Source organism: Taudactylus pleione, unplaced genomic scaffold (assembly GCF_031769625.1).
Source record: "Taudactylus pleione unplaced genomic scaffold, aTauple2 ptg000070l, whole genome shotgun sequence".
NCBI classification, from domain to species: domain Eukaryota; kingdom Metazoa; phylum Chordata; class Amphibia; order Anura; family Myobatrachidae; genus Taudactylus; species Taudactylus pleione.
In genome coordinates, this window is record NW_028284472.1 from 4,485,051 (window position 1) to 4,512,992 (window position 27,942).

The 27,942-nt window shown below is 45.7% G+C and overlaps 1 protein-coding gene across 3 annotated transcripts in view; it reads right to left on the reverse strand.

Annotated features, from left to right (window-relative positions):
• LOC148533726 (cytochrome P450 2K1-like) overlaps nt 1-27,942 on the reverse strand; it is a 134,537-nt gene that overhangs the window by 106,008 nt on the left and 587 nt on the right. Inside the window, exon 1 of one of the 3 annotated variants that reach the window (XM_088467222.1) lies at nt 2,706-2,933. The exons of 1 other annotated variant lie outside the window; for it this stretch is intronic. In XM_088467222.1, the coding sequence (XP_088323348.1) occupies nt 2,706-2,888 (183 nt within the window). In that variant the 5' untranslated portion in view covers nt 2,889-2,933. Of the gene's footprint in view, nt 1-2,705; nt 2,934-27,942 lie in introns of those variants that run through there. One more of the 3 variants, XM_088467225.1, reaches the window with a different exon arrangement.

Genomic DNA, 27,942 nt, shown 5'->3' on the forward strand with positions numbered 1-27,942 from the left:
AGAAGATCCCTGGACCTCATTCAGAGTCGATCGCTTGCTGCAAGCGATTGCTCTGAATGAGGGCGGCCACTTACTTTTTAAAGTGCCGCCTTCTGGTCGATCGCTAGGCTGTGGGTTACCACCCACAACTCTAGCGACCGACCAGGGTGATGGTCACGATGGTCATCACCATCGCGACCATCGGGGCTTACAACCAGACCCTAAGGTTGGGTCTGGGCTCTTGTAAGCCCCAGGGAACTTCCTGCTCTGTTTGAGCAGGAAGTTCCCCACTGACATCATCAATGATGTCAGTGGGGCCGCCCCCAAATGGCAAGCGTTCCGACTGAAACACCTCTGTTTAGCCGGGCACACCCCCGGCCCGCCCAGCAAACGGGGTGAGCTGTCACTCAACATCGACAGCTCGCCCCGTCTGCTACGAGACCCCTAGCGACGGAGCGCCCATCGCTAGCCGGGTCTCGCGCATGCGCACGACAGAGCCGGCTCCGTCGTGCGCATGCTCTGTGGGGACCATCGACCCGGTTGCGAGCGCATCGGCGCTTGCGACCAGGTCTGAATGAGACCCACAGAGCCACGGCAGCCCCGGTCTGTGAACAGGTGCCTCTGGTCATTTGTTCTCTGCTATTGCATGGTCATACTGACCATGTGTGTGGGGCCCTGGGGTGATTGCCCCTGCCGTGTGCCCCCCCCCCAATCTGGCCCTAAGCTTTGTTGATAAATGTAGCCCTATGTTTCCTCTTTGTTTTCTCTTTCTTGTCCTTTTTTTTCTCTAATCTGTATGCTAATGGATTAATTACCTACCTGATGTCATTATGATATGACTGATTCTTTTTTGAGCCTTTGTGTGATGCTACAGCTTGATAAAATGTCTAATACAGATCAGAAATGCTGCTATTTATGCACCAATAAATGACTCTAGTTTATGCAGATTCTGCTGCTTGGCGTCCCCTTCCTCTTTGTCTGAATACTACCCCATAGGGCCGGATTCACCGGATTCAAAATTGTATGATACGCTTCACAGGGAAGCGACTGTGCGATACCATACAGCTAATATGCTAATGCCGCAGGTGGCCACTGGTATGAATAGACGCCTTCTGACCGCACCACAGATTCGAGTGTTTCGTCCAACGACGTAACATTGGATCTACTGTGACACTATCGGCAGTCTGAGTAACCCTGAGGTTATTCAGATTGACCCTCGCCGAGGCCAGGAAACAGGGAGGAGTGTCCCTATTTTCTGTAACGGAGGCCAGGTCTGCTCACTCCCCACCCACCACCACCGGGCACAGCCTGTCAATTAGACGGAAATCACTGGGAGAATGGCGTGGCGGTCGTTTCCCCAGAGATTTGCGCATGCACAGTAGAGAAAATAGCATGGCCTCCATATTCATGGAGACTAGCGCATGCGCAGTAGACCCTGGCACCAGGGGCATCTTAAGAGAGGAGGGGGCCCGTGTGCACTCCCGTGCGGGGCCCCCTCCTCTCTTCCCGGTGGCCGGCAGCCGACTGATGCGGCCGGCCAGCCACCGGACCATTAGTTCTGAGCAGCGCTGACACCCGCCGTGGGACCACGGGGAGGTAAGTTTAAAATAATATGGGTGCAGGGTGTGCGGTGCGGGGCCGTGTTAGGTGCCCTTATGGGGAGTAAGGAGTAGAATAAAGTGTAGGGAGAAGCAAATGAGGGAAGAGGTCCCTGCTCGTGAGAGCTTACATTCTAATGGGGAGGGGCAGACAGACCGGCGTGATACAGAAGGGGTAGATAGGGAGGAAAGAACATGAGGTGGGTTAGGATGAGAGCTGGAAGGCCTTGATGAAGTAGTGGGTCTTGAGAGCCCGTTTGTAGAGAGGTAGAGAGTCTGATAGGGAGAGGGAGAGAGTTCCAGAGGTAGGGAGCAGCACGGGCAGAATCTTGGAGGCGGGAGTGGAGGAAGTAATCAGTTAGCAAGAGAGGCGGCATGTATTTGTTGAGCGAAGTGGGTGGGCGGGAGTGTGAAGGGAGAGAAGGTCAGAAATGTAAGTGGGAGATGAATGGGTGAGGGCATTGTAGGTGAGTATGTAAATATATATATATATCTATATATATCTATATATATATATATATATATATATATGAACCACTTATTATGATACGGAAAAAGCTGCTATCACTCTGACAGATTTGTCAGAGTTCTCTGTGATCTATTTAAAAAGAAAAGAAATAGCATACTCTTTATAACATTCACATGTTTCTAGAACGAGAATTTTCTTTTTAAAAGGGTAACAAATGTGTCATACAAATTCAATTTGAAAGAATGTTATACAATTTCTGAAATTAAACATTGAAATGTACTCGCTCTAAAACCATAGAAAACTTTCATTATATGAGGGGCCTTCTCCCCTTAGCTTGTGGAGGAATGTCTCTCATAGATAAAATCACTTGTGAATGTAAACAATCTCGGCTGCAGGTCATAAAAACAAAAACTTTAAAACATTCTAAAGCTGGGTGCACACTGATAGATATATCGGTTGTTCTACTGAACGGGCAATATTTCTATGTCATCCAAACCAAGATACTTCATACAGTACTTTGTACAGTAGAATGGCATGTGTTAGATCCAAGGTCTAATTCTCAAAAACTTAAACTAGTAATTGGTTGCCGTGGGTTATCTCACATTAACTAGGATCAATGAAGAGGCCTCATTGATTCCATGTACTGTGCATCCACTCACCTCCATTAAAGTCAGATAAGGCTTCTTTAAATTAAGGATATGTAGGTTACCAATGATAGGCAGAGGTCTCGGGCCTGGAGGAAAATTCTTTGGTGTTGTCTTCCAGTCATTAAACACAGAGGAAATGTATAGAACCAGCAATGCCAGCACCACAGCCCAAACCACAGAGTATAGGAATTCCATCTCTCACTCTCCCTGGGACTAGGCTGCTGACTGATTCTTGGAGAAAATGTGCCATGATCGGTATATCAGAGGTTTCTATACCTTTAAACCACGCACCTCCCACATTCCCCAGGTATACATTCCAATAACATGACACCACAGATTAAACACCGTGACAGCTCTGCAAGTGTGGGGCAAAGCAATTGCTATCCCAGTCACATTTTTATTTTATTTTTAATAACTATCATCCATCTTTCATTTATCATGGAAATGCCAACCCAGAGCCAAATGTAATGGCCTGCGAGTTGCGGCAAGTGCAGAGATTCATCCAGCCTAGCTGCAATATTTATAGCAGTTATATATATAAACCGTCAGACTTACATACGTACATGGGAGATAGTATGGTCATCTGCTCTGCTGTTAACTAGAGATGAGCGGGTTCGGTTCTCAGAGAACCGAGCCCACCCGAATTTTGCAGATCCGAGTCAGATCCAAGCAGGCTTGGAGTTTCCTGCCTGACTCGGATCTCGAAACCGAGGCAAAACCATAGAGTCGGAAATCTCACGGTTCGCGAGCTTACGTCTCTATGATCAATGTAGTATATAGGGACCACGCGGCGGACGCTATTTCACTCTGGCTGTGGAGACTGAACAGGGAGGGTGGGTAGTGTAGGGCTGGGAGAGTGGTGCTGTGTTCTATGTCCTGGGCTGGTGCTGCTGAGTGCTGATCCATTCTGGGCTGGTGCTCTGCTGTCTGCTGTGTCCATCTGGGCTGGTGCAGAATACATCTGGGCTGGTGCTGCGTCCATCTGGGCCCAAGTTCTGGACTCCCCCCAAAAAAATATACAGTATATAGTGTAACAAAAATAAAAATGTGTCTTTTAGTGTAATATTTTTCTGTGTGTGTGTGCATGTTAGGCTTAAGATCCAGCAACGCAAGTTGCAACCTAGTGCTGCCCGACTCCAGTCGTGATCAATCGCTGCTCTGGGCCCAAGTTCTGGAGCTGAAAAAAAATAAAAGTCAATTCTTTTTTATGTCTAATATTTCTGTGTGTGTGCCTGACTGCACGTGTGTGAATTTTGAAACCGCACCTTGGCTACACTATTGGTGCTTGTGACACTGCTTCAAGACCGCAGAAAATATGGAGGGCTGTCACATGACAGGAGAGCAAGACCAAGAACCACATGTTGTAGGTGTCACCAGCAGTGCAAGGCCGTCAACTTCCTCATCCTCTATGAAGGCCCATGCCTCAGGGCTTAAGTCACGCTCATCGATATGGTAAAGCCACTTGTACTGAAGTTAAGAAAAAAAAATTGAAAGGAAATTTGCCTTTAGATAAACCAAAAATTGGCGATATGCCATTCACTACACAAAGTGGCAAGGAAAGGATAAGGCCTTGGCCTTTCTTTAGGAAGACTGCTGATTCTGATAGCCCTTTGGAAAAAACAACTGTGTGCCCTGAGAAATCGAAATCACAAATCCCTGAGGAGAGTGCAAGTGTGTCCGCGGTTGCCATACGTGAGCCAGACCTAAATACTAGTGTACTGGAGGATCCTCCAAGTTCCAAAATTTGTGTGCCCTCTGTAAATGTGGGGAAGGGCAGTCAACATCTTGCAGACGTAGTCAGTGAGGATGCTTCTGTGGAATTGCACATGGAGGAGGAGGATATTTTGGTAGTTGAAGGTGCTAAGGATGATGAGGATGTTGATGATGAAGATGTTGGTGATGAGGATGTTGATGCCGAGGATGTCCTTTGTGTAAGTAAGGCAACAGCTGTTGCCCATGGATTGAAAAAGCCAAAGCCCATTGTTGTCATGCCGGGGCAAAAGACAAAAAAATCCACTTCTCACATGTGGAATTATTTCCACCCCAATTCGGACAACAGTTGTCAACAGTTGACCTATTAGCACAGTTAACTTGTGCTAATAGGTCGTGACTGGACTCACTTCCGGGCTCTTGTTCTGCAGCAACCCTTGGAGAGACATTTCCCTTTTCCCCTGATTTGTTTCTGTCTCAGGTAAAGGCTCCTAAATCTAAGAAACAAAGGAGAAGGGATCACAGAGACTTGCGTGCTTGTGATGTTTTGTTGTGAAAAAAGGTCTCCTCCCATAATGCTACTGCTCGCAATGTGCCTGTAAATGCTGATGTTCCGGTTCATGTCAATATATCTGATAATTCTGATGAACCTGGTAATGCTGAGAGGTCTAGGAACATTGGGCCTGATTCAAAGCCGGACGTTCTTTGAGAGCGCTCGCTCTGAATCAGGGCGTCCCTTTCTTTTAAAGATGGCATCCTGGCCACTTGCATAGCTGTGGGTGACCACCCACAACTTATGCGAGTGGCCAGGTGATGGTCGCAATGGTCAAGACCATCGCGACCATCGGGCTTGCGACGAGACCCTTGTGGTAGGGTCTCATGGCCTCAAGCCCCAGTGGACTTCCTGCTCTAATAGAGCAGGAAGTCCACCTACTGACATCACAAGTGATGTCAGTAGGGCCGCCCACAAACGGCAGGCGTTCCTTCGGGAATGCCTCAGTTTGTGTAGCCACTCCCCCGCCCCACCTACAAAACGGGGTGAGCTGTCGATCAACATCGACAGCCGCTCCTTTTGTAGTGAGTCCCGGAACAAGAGAATTTCTGTCTCGCTCCGGGGCTTGCGCATGTGCATGCCGGAGCCGGCTCCGGCGTGCACATCCGCAGTGGGGGACCATCAACCTGCTTGCTAGCGCTATGCGCTCACGAGTGGGTCTGAATCAAGCCCACTGTGTCTAGCAGCCTGCCTAATCCTCGTATTGTGGGGAATAATGCTGATGTTCAATTAAGTAGTATTAATGAAGAGGTCTTAACACTTCCCCTTGGGGCTTCTTAAATCAGCCTGATTTAAGAAGCCCCAATTGGAAGATCCTTCTTTAAAAAAGGCGTTTGAACAGGTTCTTTCAGTGAATGGTTTCCGCTTGTCACATGTAACAGAAGCCAAATTTCCCCATTTTGAGTTGCTTAGAGAGGTTTTATATCGACTAGACAAGCACAAACAAACGGGGGAGGTGATACGACAGTTGGTGGTCCTGGGCCCTTTCAGAAAGCAGGTTCTGTTTTAAGCCCATGCAGTTCCTTGGGGTGGTCAATTGGGATGGGATAACATGGTGGAAAGAATGACCTGTTGGTTCTATTGGCCAGGTGTTTATGCTGAGGTCTCACGGTTCTGTCCCGCTTGTTCAGAGTGTCAAAATACAACTGTAAACCGACCGTCTCCTGCCCCGCTGATCCCTCTCCCAATTGCAGGGTCCCCTTTAAAAAATAGATTGATTTAGTGGGTCCAATTGAACCACCGTCTAAAGGCTATAAACTAATTTTAGTTGTGGTTGACTATGCCACCCATTATCCGAAGGCATTTCCCTTAAGGGTCGCTACAGCCAAACAGGTAGCAACTAAGTTAAAGGAGCTGTTTTCCAGGGGTGGATTACTTAAAGAAGTTCTTACCGACCAAGGGACAAATTTTATGTCTAAGTTAATGCAGGGGGTGTTAAAGTTGTTAAAAATTAAATCGGTCAGAACCTCAGTATATCATCCCCAAATGGATGGCTTAGTGAAAAGATCAACCATACACTAAAGTCTATGTTAAAGAAGATTATAGAGACAGAAAAACGTGGGATGAGCTTCTATCCTATTTGTTATTTGCAATCAGAGAAGTGCCCCAGGCTTCTACTGGCTTTGCCCCTTTTGAGCTTCTTTATGGGAGGAAGCCACGTAGTGTTCTTGACCTTCTGCAGGAAGCATGGAAAGAACAACCAATAGAGGGAGAAAGCATCCTTCAATATGTGATCCAGATGCATAATCACATAGAACTACTAGGTCAGTTGGTAAGATTTAGTAAATGCACAGAAAGCTCAAAACCTTCTCTATAATTGTAATGCCCAAATTCAAGTTTTTTCACCTGGGTATAAAATCCTGTTGTTGTTACCTACTAAGGGAAGTAAATTACCAGCAAAGTGGCAAGGGTCATTTGAAGTAATTAGAAAGGTTGGCAAAGTAAATTATGAAGTCTCTCAACCTGACTCCCATAAAGAAAGGAAGATTTACCATGTTAACCTGTTGAAAGCATGGAAGGATCAAGAGGTGTTTTTTGTAAGCTCTGGTAATGGCCATAGTGACCTTCGTCCACAGATTCCACAGTCCAACAGGATCTCTCCACCCCTTGAACCTTTGAATTCAGACAAGCTGAAGTCTCCCTTGGGGAACCTTGTTAATGAATTCTAAGATGTTTTTTCTGATAAACCAGGGAGGACCAATTTAGTCTTACATGGCATTGTAACCCCACCTGGCGTAGTAGATCAACAAAGACCAAGCGCAGGTTATCAAGGAAATACAAGAAATGTTGAAGTTAGAGGTAAATGAGGAGTCATCTAGCGACTTGTATAGCCACATTGTCTTGGTCCCAAAACCAGATGGTTCCACAAGATTTTGTATAGACTTCCGCAAAGTTAATGCAGTGTCCAAATTCGATGCCTACCCAATGCCAGCGGTCGATGACCTGCTAGATAGGTTAGGTTCGGCCAGGTATATTTTTACCCTTGATCTTACAAAGAGATATTGCAAATGGAGCTGACAGAGTAAACTAGGAAGAAAACTGCTTTATCTACTTTACTTTTGAGCTTCTTTCAGTGGAAATAATGCCTTTTGGCTTGCATGGTGCCCCGCCCTCTTAATGGACCGGGTGCTTTGTCCTCATCAGAATTATGCTGCAGCATACTTGGACGATATTGTCATATATAGTCAGCATTGGAATGCCCATGTTAATAGGCTTAGGGTTGTTCTTCAGTCTTTGAGAAAGGCAGGTTTAACTGCTAATTTGAAGAAATGTTTTCTAGATAAAAATGAAACCAAGTATTTAGGGTATGTAGTGGGCAGTGGGTGTCTGAAGCCCCTTGTGAGTAAGGTACAGGCACTAGCTGATGCCCCAGTTCCAACTACCAAGAAAGAGTTAAGGTCCTTCTTGGGTTTAGCAGGCTATTACAGGAAGTTTTTGCCTCAATTTTCTGCCTTAGCGGCTGACTTAACAGATCGTTTAAAAAATTCTGCTCTGAATAAACTTGACTGGTCTAGGGACTGTCAGTCTGCGTTCACCAAAATGAAACACCTTTTGTGTAAAGGCCCGGTTTTAGAGTCTCCAGATTTTACCAAGCCTTTTGTCGTACAAACAGACTCCTCAGATATGGGCTTGGGGTTAGTTTTGTGTCAGGAGTTTGATGGCATTGAACACCCTATTCTATATCTTAGTAGAAGTTGTTCCCACAAGAGACTAGGGGGTCTATTTAATAAGCTGTGTTAGGAGATAAAGTGAATGGAAATAAGGTACCAGCCAATCAGCTCCTGTCATTTTTCAAACACAGCCTGTAACATGGCAGTTAGGAGCTGATTGGCTGGTACCTTATCTCCGTTCACTTTATCTCCGAACAAAGCTTAGTAAATTAAGGATACTTAATTAATTAATACTTACACACTTACATACAGCACACACACAGACATATTCACCCGGCTGCAGAAGACCCGGCTTCCGATGCTGGATGCAGAAGACAGCGCTGCAGAATGTAAGTAATTAAGGACTAATTAAGCTAATTGGATACTTCCAATTGCTTAATTAGTCCTCAGAGGGGGTGCCGCCGGGGTGTCAGAGCAAGTCCCTGTGATTTCTCCTAAATCAATGATTTAAGGAAAAATCATGCTTGCTCAGGAGGTGCGTAGAAAAATACCTCCCGGCGCGTGTTTTAAAACAAAACACGCACCTAATAGAATAGCAAAAAACCCGCATCTGCAGGAAATACCTCACGGGTGAGGGTTTTTTGCTATTCTCACAGCCTATTGAATATGCCCCATGGTATATTAGCTTTTTTTCATGCAATAAGAACATTGAACTGAGATGTTCACATTTGCATTGTTAATTTGTAACTAGCATTATAATTCAGAACCAGAGGGAATAATGAACTTAAAATAGCGATTGCTATCTCTCCTCCCATCTGATCACCTTCTCCTACTCCCGCCTCCAAGATGTTGCCCCTGCTGCTCCTCACCACTGGAACTCTCTTCCTGACTCTCCACCTCTCTCCAAAGCTTTTTCTTCCCTCACATATACAGTGCCCTCATCTCCTGCCCACTGCCAACAATGGCACCGAACCTTTGGGTTCAGCCAACGCTACTTATGACTGCGTATGACAAATATTATTAGAACTTATTCTGCAGTTGTTTGTACTGTAAGTCTTTTGCACTTGTTTCTTTGTTTTAATTGCACTGTTTCTGCTTATGTACTTTGTAAGGCGCTTCAATAAAGGAGAATAATCATAAGGATAAATATTAGTACGTAGGTACAGTAATTGCTCTGCTATTTATTTATTAGCATATTCAGAGGCCTATTCATCAACACTAAAATAACGTTTTTAAGGACATTTTCCTTAATTACCGTTATTTTAATATTCATGAAGACACTTAACACAGGAGATATCACTGATATCTCTGGGTTAAGTCCGCCTGCGTTAATTGCCACACTCGCCATATATTAGTACAGTAGTATGGGGATATGGAAATTAGGCTATTCATCAAATTCCAAAAATGATGTATTTCCGGAATTTGATGGTGTTACTATACGCCACTCTCAGGTGGCGTATAGCAGGTTACATTTACCTGCTGTCAGCTGGGCAGGTCCTCCGCCAGCTCCCTCCATCACTCTGGTCCCTCCTCAGGCTCCATCTGCTGTGCTGACATTGTGGTCTCCCAGCAGAACACAGTAAAGTTTAGAAAAAAAACACTTTTTTTTTTTGTAAACTTTACTGTGTTCTGCCGGCAGAATACAGTGTCAGAGCAGCAGACGGAGCCTGAGGTGGCTGCAGCAGCCATGTAAGTGGAGGACAGGGGGGAAGTGAGCGGAGGGGGGTGGGAGATTTGCGGGTGACAGAATTACCGCAGCTGTAGGCAGTGCTGCACATTGCCTTCTGTTTACAGATGTAATGGCGCATGTGCAGCACTGATTACAGCTGCGGTAAGTTAGTGTAGTTAGTGTAGATAGAGAAAATTATCTATTTCCCGAAAAGCTGTCATAGGAAAAATGACAGCTTTTCAGAATACATTCTTATGGAGAGGAGGAATGATGAATTCCCCCGGTAATTAGGTAGAACTCCGGGCCTGATTCAGACCCACTCGCGAGCGCTTGGGTGCTCGCAAGCGGGTCGCTGGTGGGCTCTGCACATGCGCAGCGGCCGCACTTGGCGTGCACAAGCCCCGGAGCGAGAGAGAAATTCTCTCGGTCCATGGCTCACCACAAAAGGGACGGCTGTCGATGTTGATCGACAGCTCACCTGTTTTGTAGGCGTGGTGGGGGGGTGGCTTCATAAACGGAGGTGTTTCCAAGCGAGCACCTGCCATTTGTGGGCGGCCCCGCTGACATCACCAGTGATTGGAGCCGGAAGCTCTCTGGGGCTTGCGGCCATGAGACCCTACCACAAGGGTCTCTAGTCGCAAGCCCCGATGGTCGCGATGGTCTTGACCATCGTGACCATCATCCTGGCTGCTCGCATTAGCTGTGGGTGGTCACCAAAAACAAAATATAAATTAGTAGAAGTATTTTATATTGGATTAGGTATAAAACAGGCCACCAGTATAGGGACTGACAGATCAGAGAAGCAGCAGAAAACGGTTTTGCAAGGATTTAGTGTTCTTTCCATTCGTTGGTTCTTCGGAACTAGTAATGTCTTTATTACTTTTCTCCGCGTCCTCTTTTGATGACAAAAAGAAAGAAAATGTGAATGAATGGAGTGTGACGTTTTACTCAAATATTAAAGGTTCTGCAACTGATGGAGCCTTAACATGTCTAAAAGGAGTGTAATCTACCATCCCTAAAAGGGGCACATCTAATGGTACGCTCTCCTCCATAGCCATGTTTATAAGGTAAGATCTATCCTGGTAAGATGGAGTCACTGGCCTAGAAGCTAACACAGAGATTCCCAAACGTCGACATTGTAGTCCATGTTTTAAGGATATCCATGCTTGAGCACAGATGACTTAATTAGTACCTCAGTCAGTTTAATTTAACAAACTGGACTCAAGCATGGATATCCTAAAAACCTGGACTGTAATGGGCAGCGGCGGCTCTTACCCTCTTTAATGAGGGGGGCTGCCATCATTGAAAGGGACAGGGTCACTCACCGGCTCCTGGCTGGGTCCCAGTGCCTGTGCAATCGATCTATCAGGCGCCGGGACCGGCACATGCGCACTAGTGGCGGGGAGCCGCGCATGCGCATGTACATGTCACCACCAGCTTCCAAAGGGCTGCATCTTCTGCAGCCCCAAGGAGCTGGTTAGGACTGGCAGAAAGGCAGAGTAGCGGCTTCCTCCTGGAAGCAACTCTCTGCTAATAGCAGCCCGGACTGGCAGTCCAAGGGGGAGGAGACATCTCCCCCTGAGACTCCCTGCTGTATATGTGACTGGCAGGTGGTGCTTGTAATAGGCAGCCACTGCCACTCACAGTGTAGCCAGTGCAGTCATAGTCTGGTGGCACTCCAGCACTAGTATGTGGGTCCTGCTTTCCTCTTAACTGATGGTTCTCCATATCTGCAAACACGATTGAAGTGGGGTACAGCACACGTCAATTTGTACCAATTTTAAATAGTACACTGCCGTATCAATGAAATACAGTTTCATAAGATTTTTTATGAATATGAAAAGAATAACACACTGCATTTCCACTTACAGTGTCACAATATTTTTTATGAATACACTGTGTTTCCACTAACAGTGTCACAATATTTATTATACACTGCGCTACCACTTACAGTGTCACAAACAATATGTGTATTAATATTACACTGCAGTCTGACACCAGCGTCACAGTAAAAAAAATAATAACATAGTACACTGGCATACAGCACAAAAAAATATATATTATGTTTTTATTAATTATATTATTATTAGCTGTTATTTTTTTTTATACACTGGGCACCCTTGGATGGACAGAGCACCTCTGGTTGGACACAGCATCCCCTGCCCCTGGATGGACACAGAAACCACTGGATGGACACAGAAGCCCCTGCCCAATATGGACAAAACCACCCCTGGATGGACACAGCAGACACTGGATGGACACAGCAAACCCTGGATGGACACAGCAAACCCTGGATGGACACAGCAACCCCTGCCCTGGTCAGATGCAGCAGCTCTTGGATGGACACAGCACATCCGTTCACTACACTCTCCACAGCCGGAGTGAAAATGGCGCTGATCGTGGAGACTTTTATATAATCCAAAACCCGTGAGAATCTGACAGTGGGATGATGATGTTTTGCCTCGTTTTGAGATCTGAGTCAGGACTCGGTTCTCACCTCGGATCTGCAGAGAACCATCTTTAGTAAAAACCAACATGTAAGGAAAAATACAGTGCACGGAAATGGAAGGAACAGTTGGCTAAGCATGTTCACAATGTTATTAAAGGATTTCCTAAGCTTTCTGTATCTCAGCATTTTAATCATGAGCGTTCTATGAAAGATCTCTAAAGCTTCTGGGGAATAACCCACGCTAAAGCCACTGGTGGATAGAGAGCTACGAGAGGGCTATCAGTTTATTTTTGCAATAATGTCTCTATTGCGTCCACCTTTTTGAGTGCGATTTCATACAGGTCACTGGGCTGGTTTTATGATTGCATGCTACAACACAGTTATACAGTTATGTTTGGAATATCCAGGCACGGCGATAGAGGGGGCCCAGGGGTACAACTGTACCGGGCCCCGAGGTCCTAGGCGGACCCGGACTGCACCGCCGCCTGCTCTAATGGGAGAAATTAACTTCAGCCGCACGCTGCATATAGATTATATTACATGGGGCAGCAGCGTCGCCCGAATCCCAGTCTGTGTGACTTACTTACTGGTTACTGCAGTGCTGGCCGCAGGGGCTTGGTGAAGCTGCTCAGCACTGGGGTGGGGGCGGAGCTACTGCCTGATGTCTCCTCAGATCACTGGATGATAGAAGCAGTCATTAGGCAGCCCCGCCCCCACCCAGTGCTCTGCCTCTCCAGTCCCGCCCAGCAGCAGCAGTCAGGACTCAGGAGAAGGAAGGACTCGAGTCAGCACAATTTGCCCAAAAAGCTCCAACAGGTAACAGGGACGCCGAGAGGGGGGGAGCAGGTACAAATTACCCGTGCCCAGGCTTGCTGGAGGGGCTGGCTGGCAACTTTTAGCCTGGGGGGCAAATGCATACAGGCGGCCCTGGCAGAGGGGTACCAGGGTGCCCGAAGAACGTGCGTGCTATGGCGCCCCCCCCTCAAGTGTTCCAGGGAGGAGGCGGGTCCATATGGGATTAATGTAAAGTAAAAATAAAGATTAGGAACAGCCCCATCATGGTGCCCATATGCAGTGCCCCCCTGTGCCCCAGGAGAGGACCCCCTTATGCAGGCCTCCAGTAGTGCCCCCAGTAGTGATCCCCCACTATGCAGTGCCCCTAGTAGTTGTCCCCTCCCCTTGTGGTGCCCCTAGTAGTAGTAGTCCCCCCTTGTAATAGTAGTCCCCCCCTTGTAGTGCCCCCAGTAGTAGTCCCCCCAGTTGTAGTCCCCCAATTGAAGTGCCCCCAGTTATAATCCCCAGTAGTGGTCCCCCCTTGTAGTGCCCTCCCCCCAGTAGTGCCTCCAGTAATGATCTCCCCCTTGTAGTACCCCAGTAGTGGTCTCCCTCTTGTAGAGCCCCCAGTAGTAGTCCCTCCCTCTTGTAGTGCCCCCTGTCCAGTAGTGGTTCCCCCTTTGTAGTGCCACCATTAGCCCCCCCCTTGTAGTGCCCCCAGTAGTAGTAGTCCCCCCCTTGTATTGCCCCCAGTAGTAGTAGTCCCCCCTTGCAGTGCCTCCAGTAGTGGTTCCCCCCTTGTGGTGCCCCCAGTAGTAGTCTCCCCCTTGCAGTGCCAGCCTCCCCCCTAGTAGACACACGTAGTAAAAAACAAAACAAAAAACACTTACCTGAATCCCGGCCGTCGCCGTCCGCTCCTCTGTCTGCCCTTCCCGGGCCGGGTTGCTCTGCATTAAGGGAGAGACGTTATATGATGTCATGACGCCTCTCCCATTGCCCACTGCGGGAGCCGGAAGATGGAGCGGCTCCTGCAGTGGGTGCAGCAGCAGCTAATGAGAGTCTGACAGAGCAGATTGGCTGCTGATCAAAACAAACACACAGCTGCCGGAGCTGGCCACTGACTGCAAGGGAAGGTTTGGGAAGGTTTCAGGGAGTGGGGTTGGGCACTATTGGAAGGTTAGGGGTAGGGATGGATGGACGGACAGATGGACTGTATGTCCGTCCGTCTGTCTCATTAAAACCACTGAGAGGTTATCTCAATACAATGCCACTAGCCTTGGGGTGGGATATATTAGGCAGCAAGTGAACAGTCAGTACTTGAAGTAAGCGTAAGACTCTGAGCGACTCTGACAAGGGTCAAATTGTGATGGTAAGATGACTGGGACAAACGCAGCTCTTGTGGGGTGTTCCCAGTATGCACTGAAACACCTAAAGTGGTCCAAAGAAGAACAACTGGTGAACTGGTGACAGGGTAGTGGGCGGACAAGGCTCACTGATGTGTGTGGGCAGCGAAGGCTAGCCTATCTGTTGTTATCCCACAGAAGAGAAGAGCTACTGTAACACACATTGTGTCTGCGACAGCACTTTAACCATTAAATGAGATTTGTAATGTATGAAGCTGTCCTCCACTGAACCTTATCTTAACACCAAAAACACAACAATATGAAGTGCTGTCTGACAACCTACAACATTTATTAACAACACAATGAATCATTAAATATATACACAGGCATAAAAAAAACACGGCCGGTGTTATACAAGATATCTAACAACAAGTACTAAGATAGTTTAAGAGACAGTATAAAATATTTCAGATAATTTTATATAGATAAGATACTGTATATATTATTGTAGCAATGAATCAGCAGGTTAGTCAAAATATCAATTGCAATCGCACCATTTACACCGCTAGCCACAGATTAATAAAGGAGAGTCACTATAGGTCAATATGACTGCAATATTACTGCTATAATCCTGCTCAATCCTTTATAATGAGGTCTGCAGCTCTCAGCTGCTGGTAAATCCTATTTATACAGCCAGCAAGGGAACATAGTGGCAAACCTTGCATTTGTTAAAGCTTCATGTGCCCATTGGAGAGACTGGACCTTCAGAATAAATGGCAAGATAACACCGGTGCCACTCCTTCACACGTTTCTCCGCCTTACAGCAATATCAGCGGCTTACTTAGAAGATAAAAGACAGTGTTTCACAGTTCCTTGTTATATAAGGTCCACCCTAATTAGGATTATTGCACATGCACACCTCCATGTGCTCCAAGCCTCACTATCAGATAAAAGGTTATGGCATAGCCATGCATTACGTAATACCCAGGTTAATTTCAAGTCTCGTTCTCAAGCCCAATATCCCATTGTCTGCCCATGTGCACTCAAAATTGCTATAAGCTTCATTTTTGGGTACAAATGAGCAACATAGCCATATGTGAGCACTTTTAAGGTATACTTCGAGTACCCTCATTCAACGTTATATCATTATACTTACGTACCATCCAATCCTCACTATCAGTGAGAAATAACTTACCTAAACATTTTATCAAATTCAAATCAAGAAATAGTGGAAACACATTAAATAAAAAACACATTAAACAAAAACATTATATTACTGTATCTATAGATACTAAATAAAAATATATTTACAGTATTATGTATTCTCTCTCTCTCTCTCTCTCTCTATATATATATATATAATATAATATATGTATGGAAGCAAACTTAAACTGAAATTTTAACTCGTCTGAATGTGACAATGTCTGTTCAGGCAAAACGAACTAATCGCTGGGGATACCAGGTGGATAAACCTCTCCGCTCTCAAATGCATGACCTCATCCATCTCAGCTAGAATTGTGGAAAGGGTCATTATGGACCAGTAAGTATGGTCCCTACCTGCAGTTCTGTGAAGTAGGTGAGCACCGGGACCCTAAAACAGCAGATCAGCTTGTGGGAATGGTGGAGAGGTATGTGCGGCAATCTCCAATGACTGTTCCAAGGAAAAGGGTGCTGGGTGGTGGAATGAACTTAAACATCCAGAGACTATAGGCTTGGAAAATGGAGATATGGCCAGAGGTACCAGGAAGGTTCCCACCTTGTATAAGACTTGTGGTGGCTTGGGCATGTTGCAGCTAATTGTCCACTTACCTCTAAACCTATGCAATGTGATCAATCGCAGAGTATCTGTCTTTGCTCAGCTAGCCTGCACTGCAGACTGATAGGCTGAGCTGGTGTAACGATTCCTGGAAGGAATCACCAAGGTATGTAGAGTAACTGACGACAACCTTGAGGGCTGGTTGTGGCCTTTATAGTCGTGGCCAAGGGACTAATGGAGTGAAGCAGCCTTTGGGCTGTTGCAGCAGCCTTGAGGGCTGATAGTGACCTGGGGCCCCAGGACCGTTGCAGCCTTTGGGCTGATGAGTTTCAGGAGAGGTAGGCAATAGAGAACGTGGTGCTGCTACCAGTGCGCCAGGATGACACTGGCGTCGGTGTGCTGGATTGCACACCAGGAACACAGAGCTGCTACCAGTGCCGCCGGGATGACACTGGCGACGGAGTGCTAGATTGTGCACCAGCACCGCAGAGCTGCTGCCAGTGTAGCCAGGATGACACTGGCGATGGTGTGCTAGATTGCGCACCTGGAACGCAGATCTGCTATCAGCGCCGCCGGGATGACACTGGCAATGTTGTGCCAGGTTGTGCACCTGGAACGCAGAGTAGCTACCAGTGCCGCCTGGATGACACTGGCGACGGTGTGCTAGATTGCGCACCTGGAATGCTAAACTGTGACTGGTGCCGGCGGGTGACACAAACCACCGGATAGTGACAAATGCTTCTGGGGTAGGAAGCGCTCCGTGCTGCCCAGATGGTACAAGCAGCGTGTGTGGACGAGAACCTGGATGCAATAAACGGCACACAGGAAACACAGCTAGACTGACACAGGAACTCGACTGACAAGCAGGAGACAGGAACCGGAAGTATGAAGAAACTCTATCACCAGCATGGAATGATGGACTGGCTGGGTTTTAATAGGAGCAGGCCCAAATCAGAGCAAGCCTCCCTTAACGATGTGTTGTGCACAAACAGGAGAATTAATTAGCGTGCACCTGACATTGTTCACAGACAGGCAGTAATTAATACAATGCCTCAGGCTGGAATCTGCAAACAAAAAGAGCTTCCAAACCGCAGATCCTGACAGCTGGATAAACACAATGTATTTGTTTATTATCACTGTAGACAGCAAACAAGCAAAGGCTCGGTTAGATTCTGGTAGCCTGGTAAGTCTTGTAAAAGTAGAGTTGGTGAGCCCCTCAAAATGTCTGGGGAAATCTTATGGTGTGACCTGTACACATGGGGATACTCTGCATTATGATACTGCTGCAGTGAATATACAATAGAAACAGGGGGAGATTCAGACCCAGATGCAATGCAGCGCACTTTTGCAGCCACCAGGGGCAGGGTATGCAAATGCTGCAATTGCACGACAAGGCTTAATGATGCCCTCTATGTCTTAGAGAGCGACGGCAGAGTGAACGCACGCCAGGCTAAAGAAGCCCCCTTTTCCTTCACAGCACACGTCATCTCCAGGAAGTGTATGTAATATCATTAACATCGAGAGCCATTGGAGCTGCTTGTAGCCTTTGAGGTAGACCCTACTCTGCTGCAAGCACTTTGATTACTACTGCAGGCTGAAATACAACCAGGTTAGGTGTACAATGATGCCTCCATGCTAATTATGCATGCCCATGAAATGCCATTAGAACACACACAGGCACGGCTGTGTTCACACATCCACACCCACATTTACATAGACTTTCCCCTGACACCACCCACAAACTGCACTATTTGTCACTCAAAGTAGTGCTCAGTCTGTGTACTTCGAGCGGCTGATTTCCGATCGCTAAGACTGGCTTATGCATGCGCACTGCGGCTTATATGCATGCACAGAAAGCAAAAATCAGACAGCTATGAGTGAATGATGCATTGAGTCCAGGTCAGAATGAGCTCCACAATGTGGTCCCACTATAGTCACTGTGGAATTAGTTTTTTATTTGATGTTTGATGCTATATTGGGGAGAAATTCTTCCCACTTCTAAAATTCTTACTGAAACGTTGGAACTTTGTTGAACCAGTTGACTGTATACCTGACCTTGAAGTGAGAAAATATGTTTTCCTCAGAAGAGTTGAAATACGCCTCTCTGGTATAGGCTAGAAACAATGTAAAAGTGGTTTACGGAAACCCAGTAGCGCCTGATAGTAGGTCACATGGCAGTATGGCAAGATTTGTTGTTCCAAATGCCCAAGAAAGAAGACATTGTGGAACAATTGATAGTTCCTCAGGCATATAGACGAACGGTGTTAGACCTGGCTCATGGCCACATAACTGCAGGACATCTAGGGGTAGAGAAAACCTCTGAGATAATTTTGTAGCAGTTTTTCTGGCGAGGGTTCCATAATGATGTATCTGACTACTATACATCCTAACCCTGAGTTTCAGTACCATGCTCCAAGACCACATTATATCACCCTCAGACTGGTGGTTTAGTGGAGAGGTGTAACAAAACTCTAAAGAATATGCTAAAGAAAGTGGTGGGTAAAGATGGGAAAGATTGGGATTGTTACCCTATTTATTGCTGCCCATTAGAGGTTCCACAATCTTCAATGGGGTTCTCGCCTTTTGATCTGCTGTATGGGAGACACCCAAGAGGATTGCTGGACATTGCAAAAGAGACATGGGAGGGTGAACCCAATCCTTATAAACCTAGATGTACATGTGACTGTACAAGGACACAGTATTACAGCTAGTGTTTTTACTAGGGAAAACGGATGTGAACAGCACACTTTTGGCTTCAAGTCTCCACTCCATGAGCCTCAAGCATTGTGTGCCCACTGTAAAGCTCAGTGTCTGAGACTCAAATGCATTACTTCATACCCTGTCCAAGCTTATGATGACCTCCGCAGAACTTCTGTCTCAAGGAATCAGGACTAAAGACATGGCTATGCAATTCCCCATTGCCACCAAATTCAAAAATAAATCATCACAAGTTAGTAACGCTGTTATATCTATGTGGTCCATCCTTGCTACTGAAGAATATTTATTATTATTATTATTATTATTATTATAATTATTATTATTATTATTATGATCATCCTCTACTTTTATCTGCCACAAGAGTTCAGCAGCACCTAGTACAGAATGAGCTAAATAAGAAATTCTTTACCAGTTCTTCATCAATCAATACCTCTAATGAGCTTCTAGGGAGCTGCTAACTTGAAGTCCATTCTGGTGCATCCTGTAAGAGATGCCATTGACGGTTCCCTTCACTAACTTTAATTACCAAGAAGAAGGTCTGTTAGATGCCTCACATGCAAATCCACGCTGACTGGGACTAAATTTTTGAACCCCAAACATCAACACCCATTTAGAATGATCTATTTCTGATCTTGCCTAAGAACTTTTGTAGTGTATTACAGGTTGAGTCTCCCATATCCAAAATGCTTGGGACCAGGGGTATTTTGGATATCGGAATATTCCGTATTTTGGAATAATTGCATAAAATAATAAGATATCTTGGCAATATGACACAAATCTAAACACATAATGCATTTATGTGTTATATACACCTTATACACACAGCCTGCAGGTCATTTTATACAATATTTGCAATAATTTTGTGGCTCAAACAAAGATTGTGTACATACCTGTACATACAATTTATTTATGTTTCATATACACCTTATACACACAGCCTGAAGGCTATTTTATACTATATTTTTAACAATGTTGTGCTTTAAACCAAGTTTGTGCACATTGAACTATCAAAAAACAAAGTTTTTATTATTTCAGTCATGCTAAAAAGATTCCGTATTTCGGAATATGCCGTATTGTGGAATATTTGGATATGGGAGACTCAACCTGTATATGCCTGTGCAATTTATTCTATGTGTGAAAATCAGAAAGAGCAATGAGAAAACGTATGGCTCTCCACCACTCAGTCATGAAATCTGGTATCAGTGACCAACCAGTTACCGATCGCTTTGTTAAACTTAAGCCAAAACTGGACTCATTGAAATATATGTTAATTGACCATGTCCCCATACCTACCCGTGGAGGGAATAGATCAAATCTACTTCTTTGTATGGAAGCCAAATGGATTTTATATAATACCTGAACCTGATCTATATGCATACCTCCCAACTTTTGGGATCTGCAAAGCGGGTCCCCTGCGCGTAACAAAGGTGCACGCGTGCCCAAAAAGGGTGTGTGGCTTAGTCCCCTCTAGGTCACGCCTATTTGATGATGCCATTTCAGGGGTGTGATTGCATGTCACGCCCATGATTTACGCCATGCTAGGAGCCAGCCCATCACTCCAGCAGCTGCTGGGCTGCACCCAGCCACCTCCCAGTAACAGTCTGATTATTTCGTAGATCTGGCTTGGGAGTCGGCACCCCTGGGTCTAGCCGACGTGCATGTAAGACGAGATTGCTTGATCCAGCTCTTGCTCATGTGTAACAACAGGAGGCTAGCAACCAATGCCAGTGTAGGAACCATAGACTTGTGATATGCAAGGATGCTAAAATGGAACCAATGTGATTACCCAGTTCACTGAGCATCCTCTTGCCTAGTGACCACAGGAGACCAACCAGGCCAGGGAAATGCTTCAACACTAGAGACCCCGGAACTCAGGATAGCAATGTACTGGCAGATAGGAACTCAGAACTCAGGACAGGAATCGCAGTCTTATGCATCCAGGGTACAACTTGAGGAAGTCGAAACCCTGCCACCACTCTGACGCAAGACCTGGAACTGGAACCAGTGCAGAACTCAGTAACTGCATGTAAGGAAGTAATACATTACTGCACAAAGCAATGCACAGACTGTATACCTCAAACTGAAGTGCGATGGTATGCTGACTTGTATGCAGTATGGAAATGGTAGACCAAGCAGGTAACAGAGCACCATGGTGAGTGGTTTCCAGTTGGTGAATAGCGGAATCACTGTAAGCTGGCGAAGTGAAGTCACAGCGGTAGGTGAGCAGCGAGTTCGTGCACAGCGTGGAAGCTGCGATGCTGACTGAACTGTAACACAGCGGCAGTTGGAAAGTAGGAAGCCAGCGTGGATGCTGCGGTGCTGGTAGTTGGAGTATCCCAGCACCCGATGGTAAACAGGCCTGTAGCAGCATGGACGCGGATGCCGGCAGGTGAGTGATACACAGCAACAGATGATCACTAGCTGAATAACGGATTAGCAGGAAGTCACGGAGGACACAGTGCAGGAAGCAGAGTACTCCTGGTGCCTTGAACTTTCCATGGTAGGAACACATTGTTCAGGCAATGGGTTGCACACAGGAGTTAGCTCAAATAGGGAGTGGTCTCTAGCCATTGGCCTAGCAGACCAGACGAGTGCCACAGGTGCAGTACTAATCACAGGGAAACGTCCCTGTGATGTTTTGAGACAGAGATAAATGAAAGTCTGGTTTTCACAGGAGTGCTAAGACCCCGATGTGTGACACTCCCTGCACTGAATGTACGGCGTGCAAATGCGTGCCTCATCCATTCTCCATCACTGGGACCGCTGCTCTGCAAACAGAACCGAGCAGAGCAGCAGCGGTAACAGTGTGTTCCCCAACCTCCCCGACCGCCTGCGGGACACTGCACCTTGCAGGTGGGACAGAGGTACAGTCCATGAAAAGAGGGACTGTTCCGCTAAAATCAGGACAGTTGGGAGGTATGTATATGCCCCTTTAGGTTATTTCCCTATATGGCTTCCATGCAGTCTTGTTGTCAAGTGTCATTTTTTTCGTGTGTGCAGAAGTTCTAATTTTCTGATAAGTTCTTTCCATGAGCCTATTTCTATATGCCCAGCAGTTACAATTGAACAGTCCAACCTCAGACCATTAGCATTATTTATATATTTACATATTAGGCACAACGGTGCTTATTTAATAGCACCATGTAGCGCATACCACATCTTTTAATGTCCATCATCTCTAACACAGAGCCTACAGCCACAGCCATTACAAACATACATGGAATGCACTCATTGGCTCCCGGTTGCCTAGCAATGAGCAGGGCCCGTCTTAGTTCAGAGTCCAAGCAAGCCAATCCTAGTTCTGTCAGTTTCTTCATTCTTATCACACTAGAAGGAACATTAACTCCTTCTAAAACATGCAGGCTGTCTGGGCAAGGCCATAACAATGGGTGTGCGGGTGGTGCCATCGACCAGGATGCAGGGCCCTGGGGGCGGCACTGTTGTTGCCCTATGGAACCTGCATCCGGCCAGCAGGGTGTCTGGAACAGCACCCGCAGCGAGTAATGCTGTTGCAGTGCCACCCTGCAGCCTGTACAGCCGAAGTGTCGTACTTCACAGTGCTGGGGGCCACAACCACCTGGCATGACGTCATGTGCTCAGGGGGAAGGGGCTGGCACAGCACACACTGCCGCCTTGTCACAGCACTGTGTCTGGGGCAGCACTTTAACAGTTAAATGAGGTATGTAATCTATTGTGCTGTTACATGTCCTCACATTCAACTGTTAGGGTCTATTTACTAAGCCTTGAATGGAGATAAAGTGAACGGAGATAAAGTCCCGACCAATCAGCTCCTAATTGTAATTTTTCAAACATAGGGATCTATTCATCATCACTTAATTCATCTTAATTAATACAAAAGCAGGTGACAAATACAATTTCCACCTAATTTTTTATAATTTAAGAGTCACCCCCATTCACCATTCTTGTAAAGCAGGAGAGGCTAGGTGCCGGGAAGGACACCCATGGGGTGGGGTTGGGATTTTCCGGGAATGGACATCCATGGGGGGGGGGGCTTGGGCCAGAATGGACACCCACGTGGGGGGGGGGGGGGCTGAAATGGACACCTGCCCGGGAGGACGCCAGGACAGGCACAGTGGGGAGGAGAACAACAGCAGCGGTGGGGGAGGACGCCAGTGGCAGCAGGTTGAAAAGGGGTTGGATACCAGTGGCTGTGGGGGGGAAGGGGGTCCCGGGATGGACACTGGCAGCAGGGGGGGGGGGAGGAAGGGAGACAGGCAGTGAGGAAATCCTTATTGATACCTCAGTGGTAAGAGGGAAAAGTATCACTTTTCCAAAAAGCTGACTCCACAAAAACAGCAGATTTTTTGAAGTGATACTTTTGTTAGTGAGGCATGATGAATGAGGCATGATGAATGAGGTATGATGAATGTAGCATGATGAATGTGGCATGATGAATGTCGCATGATGAATGTGGCATGATGAATGAGGCATGATGAATGAGGCATGATGAATGTGGCATGATGAATGTGGCATGATGAATGAGGCATGATGAATGTGGCATGATGAATGTGGCATGATGAATGAGGCATGATGAATGAGGCATGATGAATGAGGTATGATGAATATGGCATGATGAATGTGGCATGATGAATGAGGCATGATGAATGTGGCATGATGAATGTGGCATGATGAATGAGGCATGATGAATGCCTACAAAATAAATTTTAAACGCACAGTGAGTTTAAAACATTATTATCCCTAGTGATAATTATATAATGTGGAATAGACCTCATAATCACAATGCAATGACACAATGGGCTCGATTCTATTCAGCGCGATGTAAATAGCTCCGGGAGTGAGCTCCCGGAGCTATTCAATACACCACGCTGACAAGTCCAACTAATGATTTCTTCTCTCATCCCCCCGGGGATGAGAGAAGAAATCCGACGAAAGTCCCGGCGCTATTCACATCGCACTGAATTGAATCGTGCCCTATGTGACGATTCCTATTTTTAGGACTGGATTAAGGTCTATTGGGGTCCCAAGGCAGCCAACCTGTGGGGGGTCCCTATCAACAAAATTATAAAAAAAAAATGACAGCTGCTGCCGATCTGAGAGATTGGTCACAACTCTCTGTGGGATAAGAAATCTATTTAAAAAAATTTACAATTTTACAAGCTGTCAGCTACGCGCAAACCTCCTAAGGAGTCAGAACTTAGGGTTGGATCGACTGTGCTCTCTTGATAGGATATTATTTTACAAGACTAAAGATCCCCTCACTACCTCCACCATATATACACATTCCCGCCCTGATCTTGATTTGGAAACTGGTTCGGTAGGTTTGTTGAAATGGAAGGAGGTATTCCCTGATCTTACCATGATAAACATGCTAGAGGCCTATATGAAGCTCAATAAACTTTTAGTTTCAGCATCTTATATGGAAATGCATATAAAAATATTGCATAGGGCATACTTCACCCCAAAACTACATTTTGTTATAGGAGAAGCGCAAGACTCAAACTGCTACAAAGGTGGAATCCCCGATACAGATATTATGCATTGTTTGTGGTCTTGTTCTCAAGTCCAGTCTTTTTGGACATCTCCAAACTTATATTAATACTATTTTGAAATGAGAGTTTACGATAACTAGGGAGTGTTTTTTTTGGGGTATATATCCAATTTCTATGGAGTGTAGATTAACTAAAGGTAATCACATTTTGCTTATTAAATTTGTAGCTGCTGCAAAAAAAAACTATCCTGTCACACTGGATCTCATCAGAACCTAACCCATACACTTATTTCATAAAAAATTGTCTTTCTTATTCTCTATGGACTGGACCGAAACTTCTTTACACAAAGAGAAAATGACAGGAAGGTTTTTTGATGTTTGGCTCCCATATGTCTCTACACTTTCAGATGTTATAAGGGACGCTTTGAGACAATGTTTCGGTTAACAATTTGTTTTGCTCTGTATTTTATAGGGTATAATATAGACATTTCTTTGTCACTGTATCATTGTTCTAAAATATATGCTTTCTATTATGTATATGATGTTTATTTTACCTGACATTGTAATACTTACTATGGGGCATATACAATTGGGCGAGAGGTTTAGTGAGTTAAAAACCTTGCGCACCTCGCGCCCAATTCTGGAATACCAGTGGTCTTGGGCTTTTCAGCTCTGAAAACCCTGCGCCGCGTAAAATGAAAAAAAAAACAAAAACAAACACCTACCTGGCAGGGGGTCTCCGCGCCTACCAGTGGCTTCCCCTCTCTCTTCTTACTGGAGAGGGGGCTGCTGGGAGTCCCGGGGGCTGATGGGAGGAGCAAGGCCTGCTGGGAGATGTAGTTCTCCCAGCGCCCATTCCGGGGGGGTCACACACACTGCACCGGGGGTCACACACACACGCACTCATGCACACTTACATACAGCACACACACTGACATACTCACCCTGCTGCAGAAGAGCCAGCTCCCGACGCTGGATGCAGAAGAAGATGCAGAAGACAGCGTTGAGGAAGGTGAGTAATTAAGGACTAATTAAGCTAATTGGGTACTTCCAATTGCTTAATTAGTCCTCAGGGGGGGGTGCTGCTGGGGTGTCAGAGCAAGTCCTGGTGATTTTTCCTAAAATCATCGATTTTAGGAAAAATCACGCTTGCTCAGGAGGTGCGTGAAAAAAAACCTCCCGGTGCGTGTTTTTAAAAAAAACCAGGCACCTAATAGAATAGTAAAAAACCCGTGCCTGCAGGTGCGGGCTTTTTGCTATTCACACACACAATTGAATATGCCCCTATGTATTTTGTCAATCTGTCAATAAAAAATTGTTAAAAAACAAAAAACCATACTCTTTATCTATAAGATAACTGAAATTTTAGAACTGAAATTTTATAAGGGTAACTTTTGTGTCATCCAAATACAATATGAAAAAGCTATGCAACTAAATGGGATTAAACATTGAGATGTACTTACTCTAAAATCTTACTTTTCCCCCTTAACATGTGCCTGCATGTGGAGGAATGTCATAAATCCAAATCTAACATTGGAAGGATTAGGGACGTCATTCAGAGGCGATCGCACAAAGCGATTTGACGTAGTGAGCAATGTTTTTTTCAACTGCGCATGTGTGTACATGGCAGTACGCGTGCGCAAGCCTGTTTTTCTGACCGCAATCCTCTTGCTCGCTAGTCACTACAAGGTCGTAGCTGTGATTGACATTTCGTGCAGTTTGTGGGTGGTTACGGGGGAAGGTGCTTGTGAACGGGGGTGTGGTGGTGCGCACGCAGGCGTGGTTGACCTTTAAAAAGGGCGTTTTAAGGGCGTGCATATATTACTGAGCGAGTCATCACACACGTCATCTCGTTGCAATAACGACGCTACTGCTCGCAGGGTCTACCCTAAGCATTGCGAGTGCAGGCGATGGTTTCTGCCTCAACCGATGTTTGTAGGCAATTAACAATGTAACAGGTGTTAATCGTGCTGATGTAGGTTGCCGCCTGCGACCGACTCTGAATTAGCCCGTAGAGATAGGAGGTGTGCTTTCATTGTTGTGGGTGTTTCCGCGCTTACGATGCGCGTTGCGACTGATCGCTTGTTTTGCATATTCTCGATCACTTTGGGTGCGACTGATCGCTCCCGAGCGACCGCTTCTGAATGAGGTCCTAGATGCCTTGTAGGGAGACATTCAATTTTAAAAACCTGTTTAAAATGTTCTGAAATAAAGTAAAACTATTTGATGTTTCATACAATAATATCAGTCATTGCACCTTGTTTATAGCTTCCCCTTAAGGTCGCGCTTTGTGCTGCCTAAATTGTAACTTTTTGTTTGGGGGGCGATGGAATTTTGGGACTTTGGGCCGTATTCAATTAGAGGCAAAAAGTGGCATTTGGAGAAAAGCTTCCGCGGATTCGGACTTTCCGCCTGTTTTTAAAGTATCTCCAGATTCAATTCCAGGACGATTTCGCGTAAGCGGAAATTCAATGCAATGTAATAGGCAAAAAAGATTTGCCTATGAATAGCAGGTGAAAAGAAGGGAAAAATCTTTATTTTGGGGTGCAAACATGGGTAAACCACCAAGAACCCTTGGGACAGCCCCCCAAAGGACAAATCAGCAAAACAAATGTAAATATTCCCATCGAACATTCCAAAAAAGTACTTTTGTTTTGGGGGCAAAAAAGTAAAAAGTGGGCACCCATTTTCAAGTACCCCAAAATTGCCAGGACGACTTATTTTCACCAAAAAATACAGCTTTATGCCATTTTTATGCCACTTTTATTAGGGGTATTAGTACATCTACATTGATTCCCTATGTTAGTGCATCTTTTTTTGGGGTACACACTGATTTCCCCACTTCTGACAGTACTTTCCGCCTGTTCCGCATTCACCGCTTTCTGTTTTCGCGTGGATTGGAATTAAATAGGGCGAAAAGCGGGGACAGGCGGAAAGTACTGTCAGAAGTTTTTGCATCTGAAACTGCCGATGTAGGCGAAAAGTCGGACAGGCGAAACCTTTCCGACTTTTCGCGTCTAATTGAATACGGGCCTATGTGAAAAGTATTTACAGGTTGAGTCTCCCATATCCAAACATTCTGAAATACGAAATATTCCAAAATATGGCATTTTTGGAGCACGAGAGATAGTGACACCTTTCCTTTCTGATGGTTTGTTGTACACAAACTTTGTTTGATGCACAAAATTATTAAAAATATTGTATAAAATGACCTGCAGGCTGTGTGTATAAGCTATGTAAGAAACATAAATGCATTCTGTGTTTAGATTTGGGGCCCATTCCCAAGATATCTCATTATAGCATGTTTATATTCCAAAATACTGAAAAATCCGATATCCAAAGTATTTCTGGACCCAAGCATTTTGGATATGGGAGAAACTTCTGAGTGCGATTAACCCTTGCTAAACTATTTAAAGATATTTCATACTGTTTATTATCCCTTAGAAATCTCGGCAGAATAACTGAGATTTGTGTTAGATTCAGAGGTGATCGCTAAGTGCACGCCGTGGCGCTGGTCACATAGTTGAGCGATTATTTGCTGCCGCGAATGCGACAAATATCCTGGAAACGCCTACGGCGCATGCGTTAACCTTTGTGTGCGCTCAGAACCGGTGAAGGTAAACTATGGGCATTACCTGGGCGGTGACTGGGAGGTGGCCTGAAATGAACGCAAAAAAATCCGTCTCGTGGGCGTGTT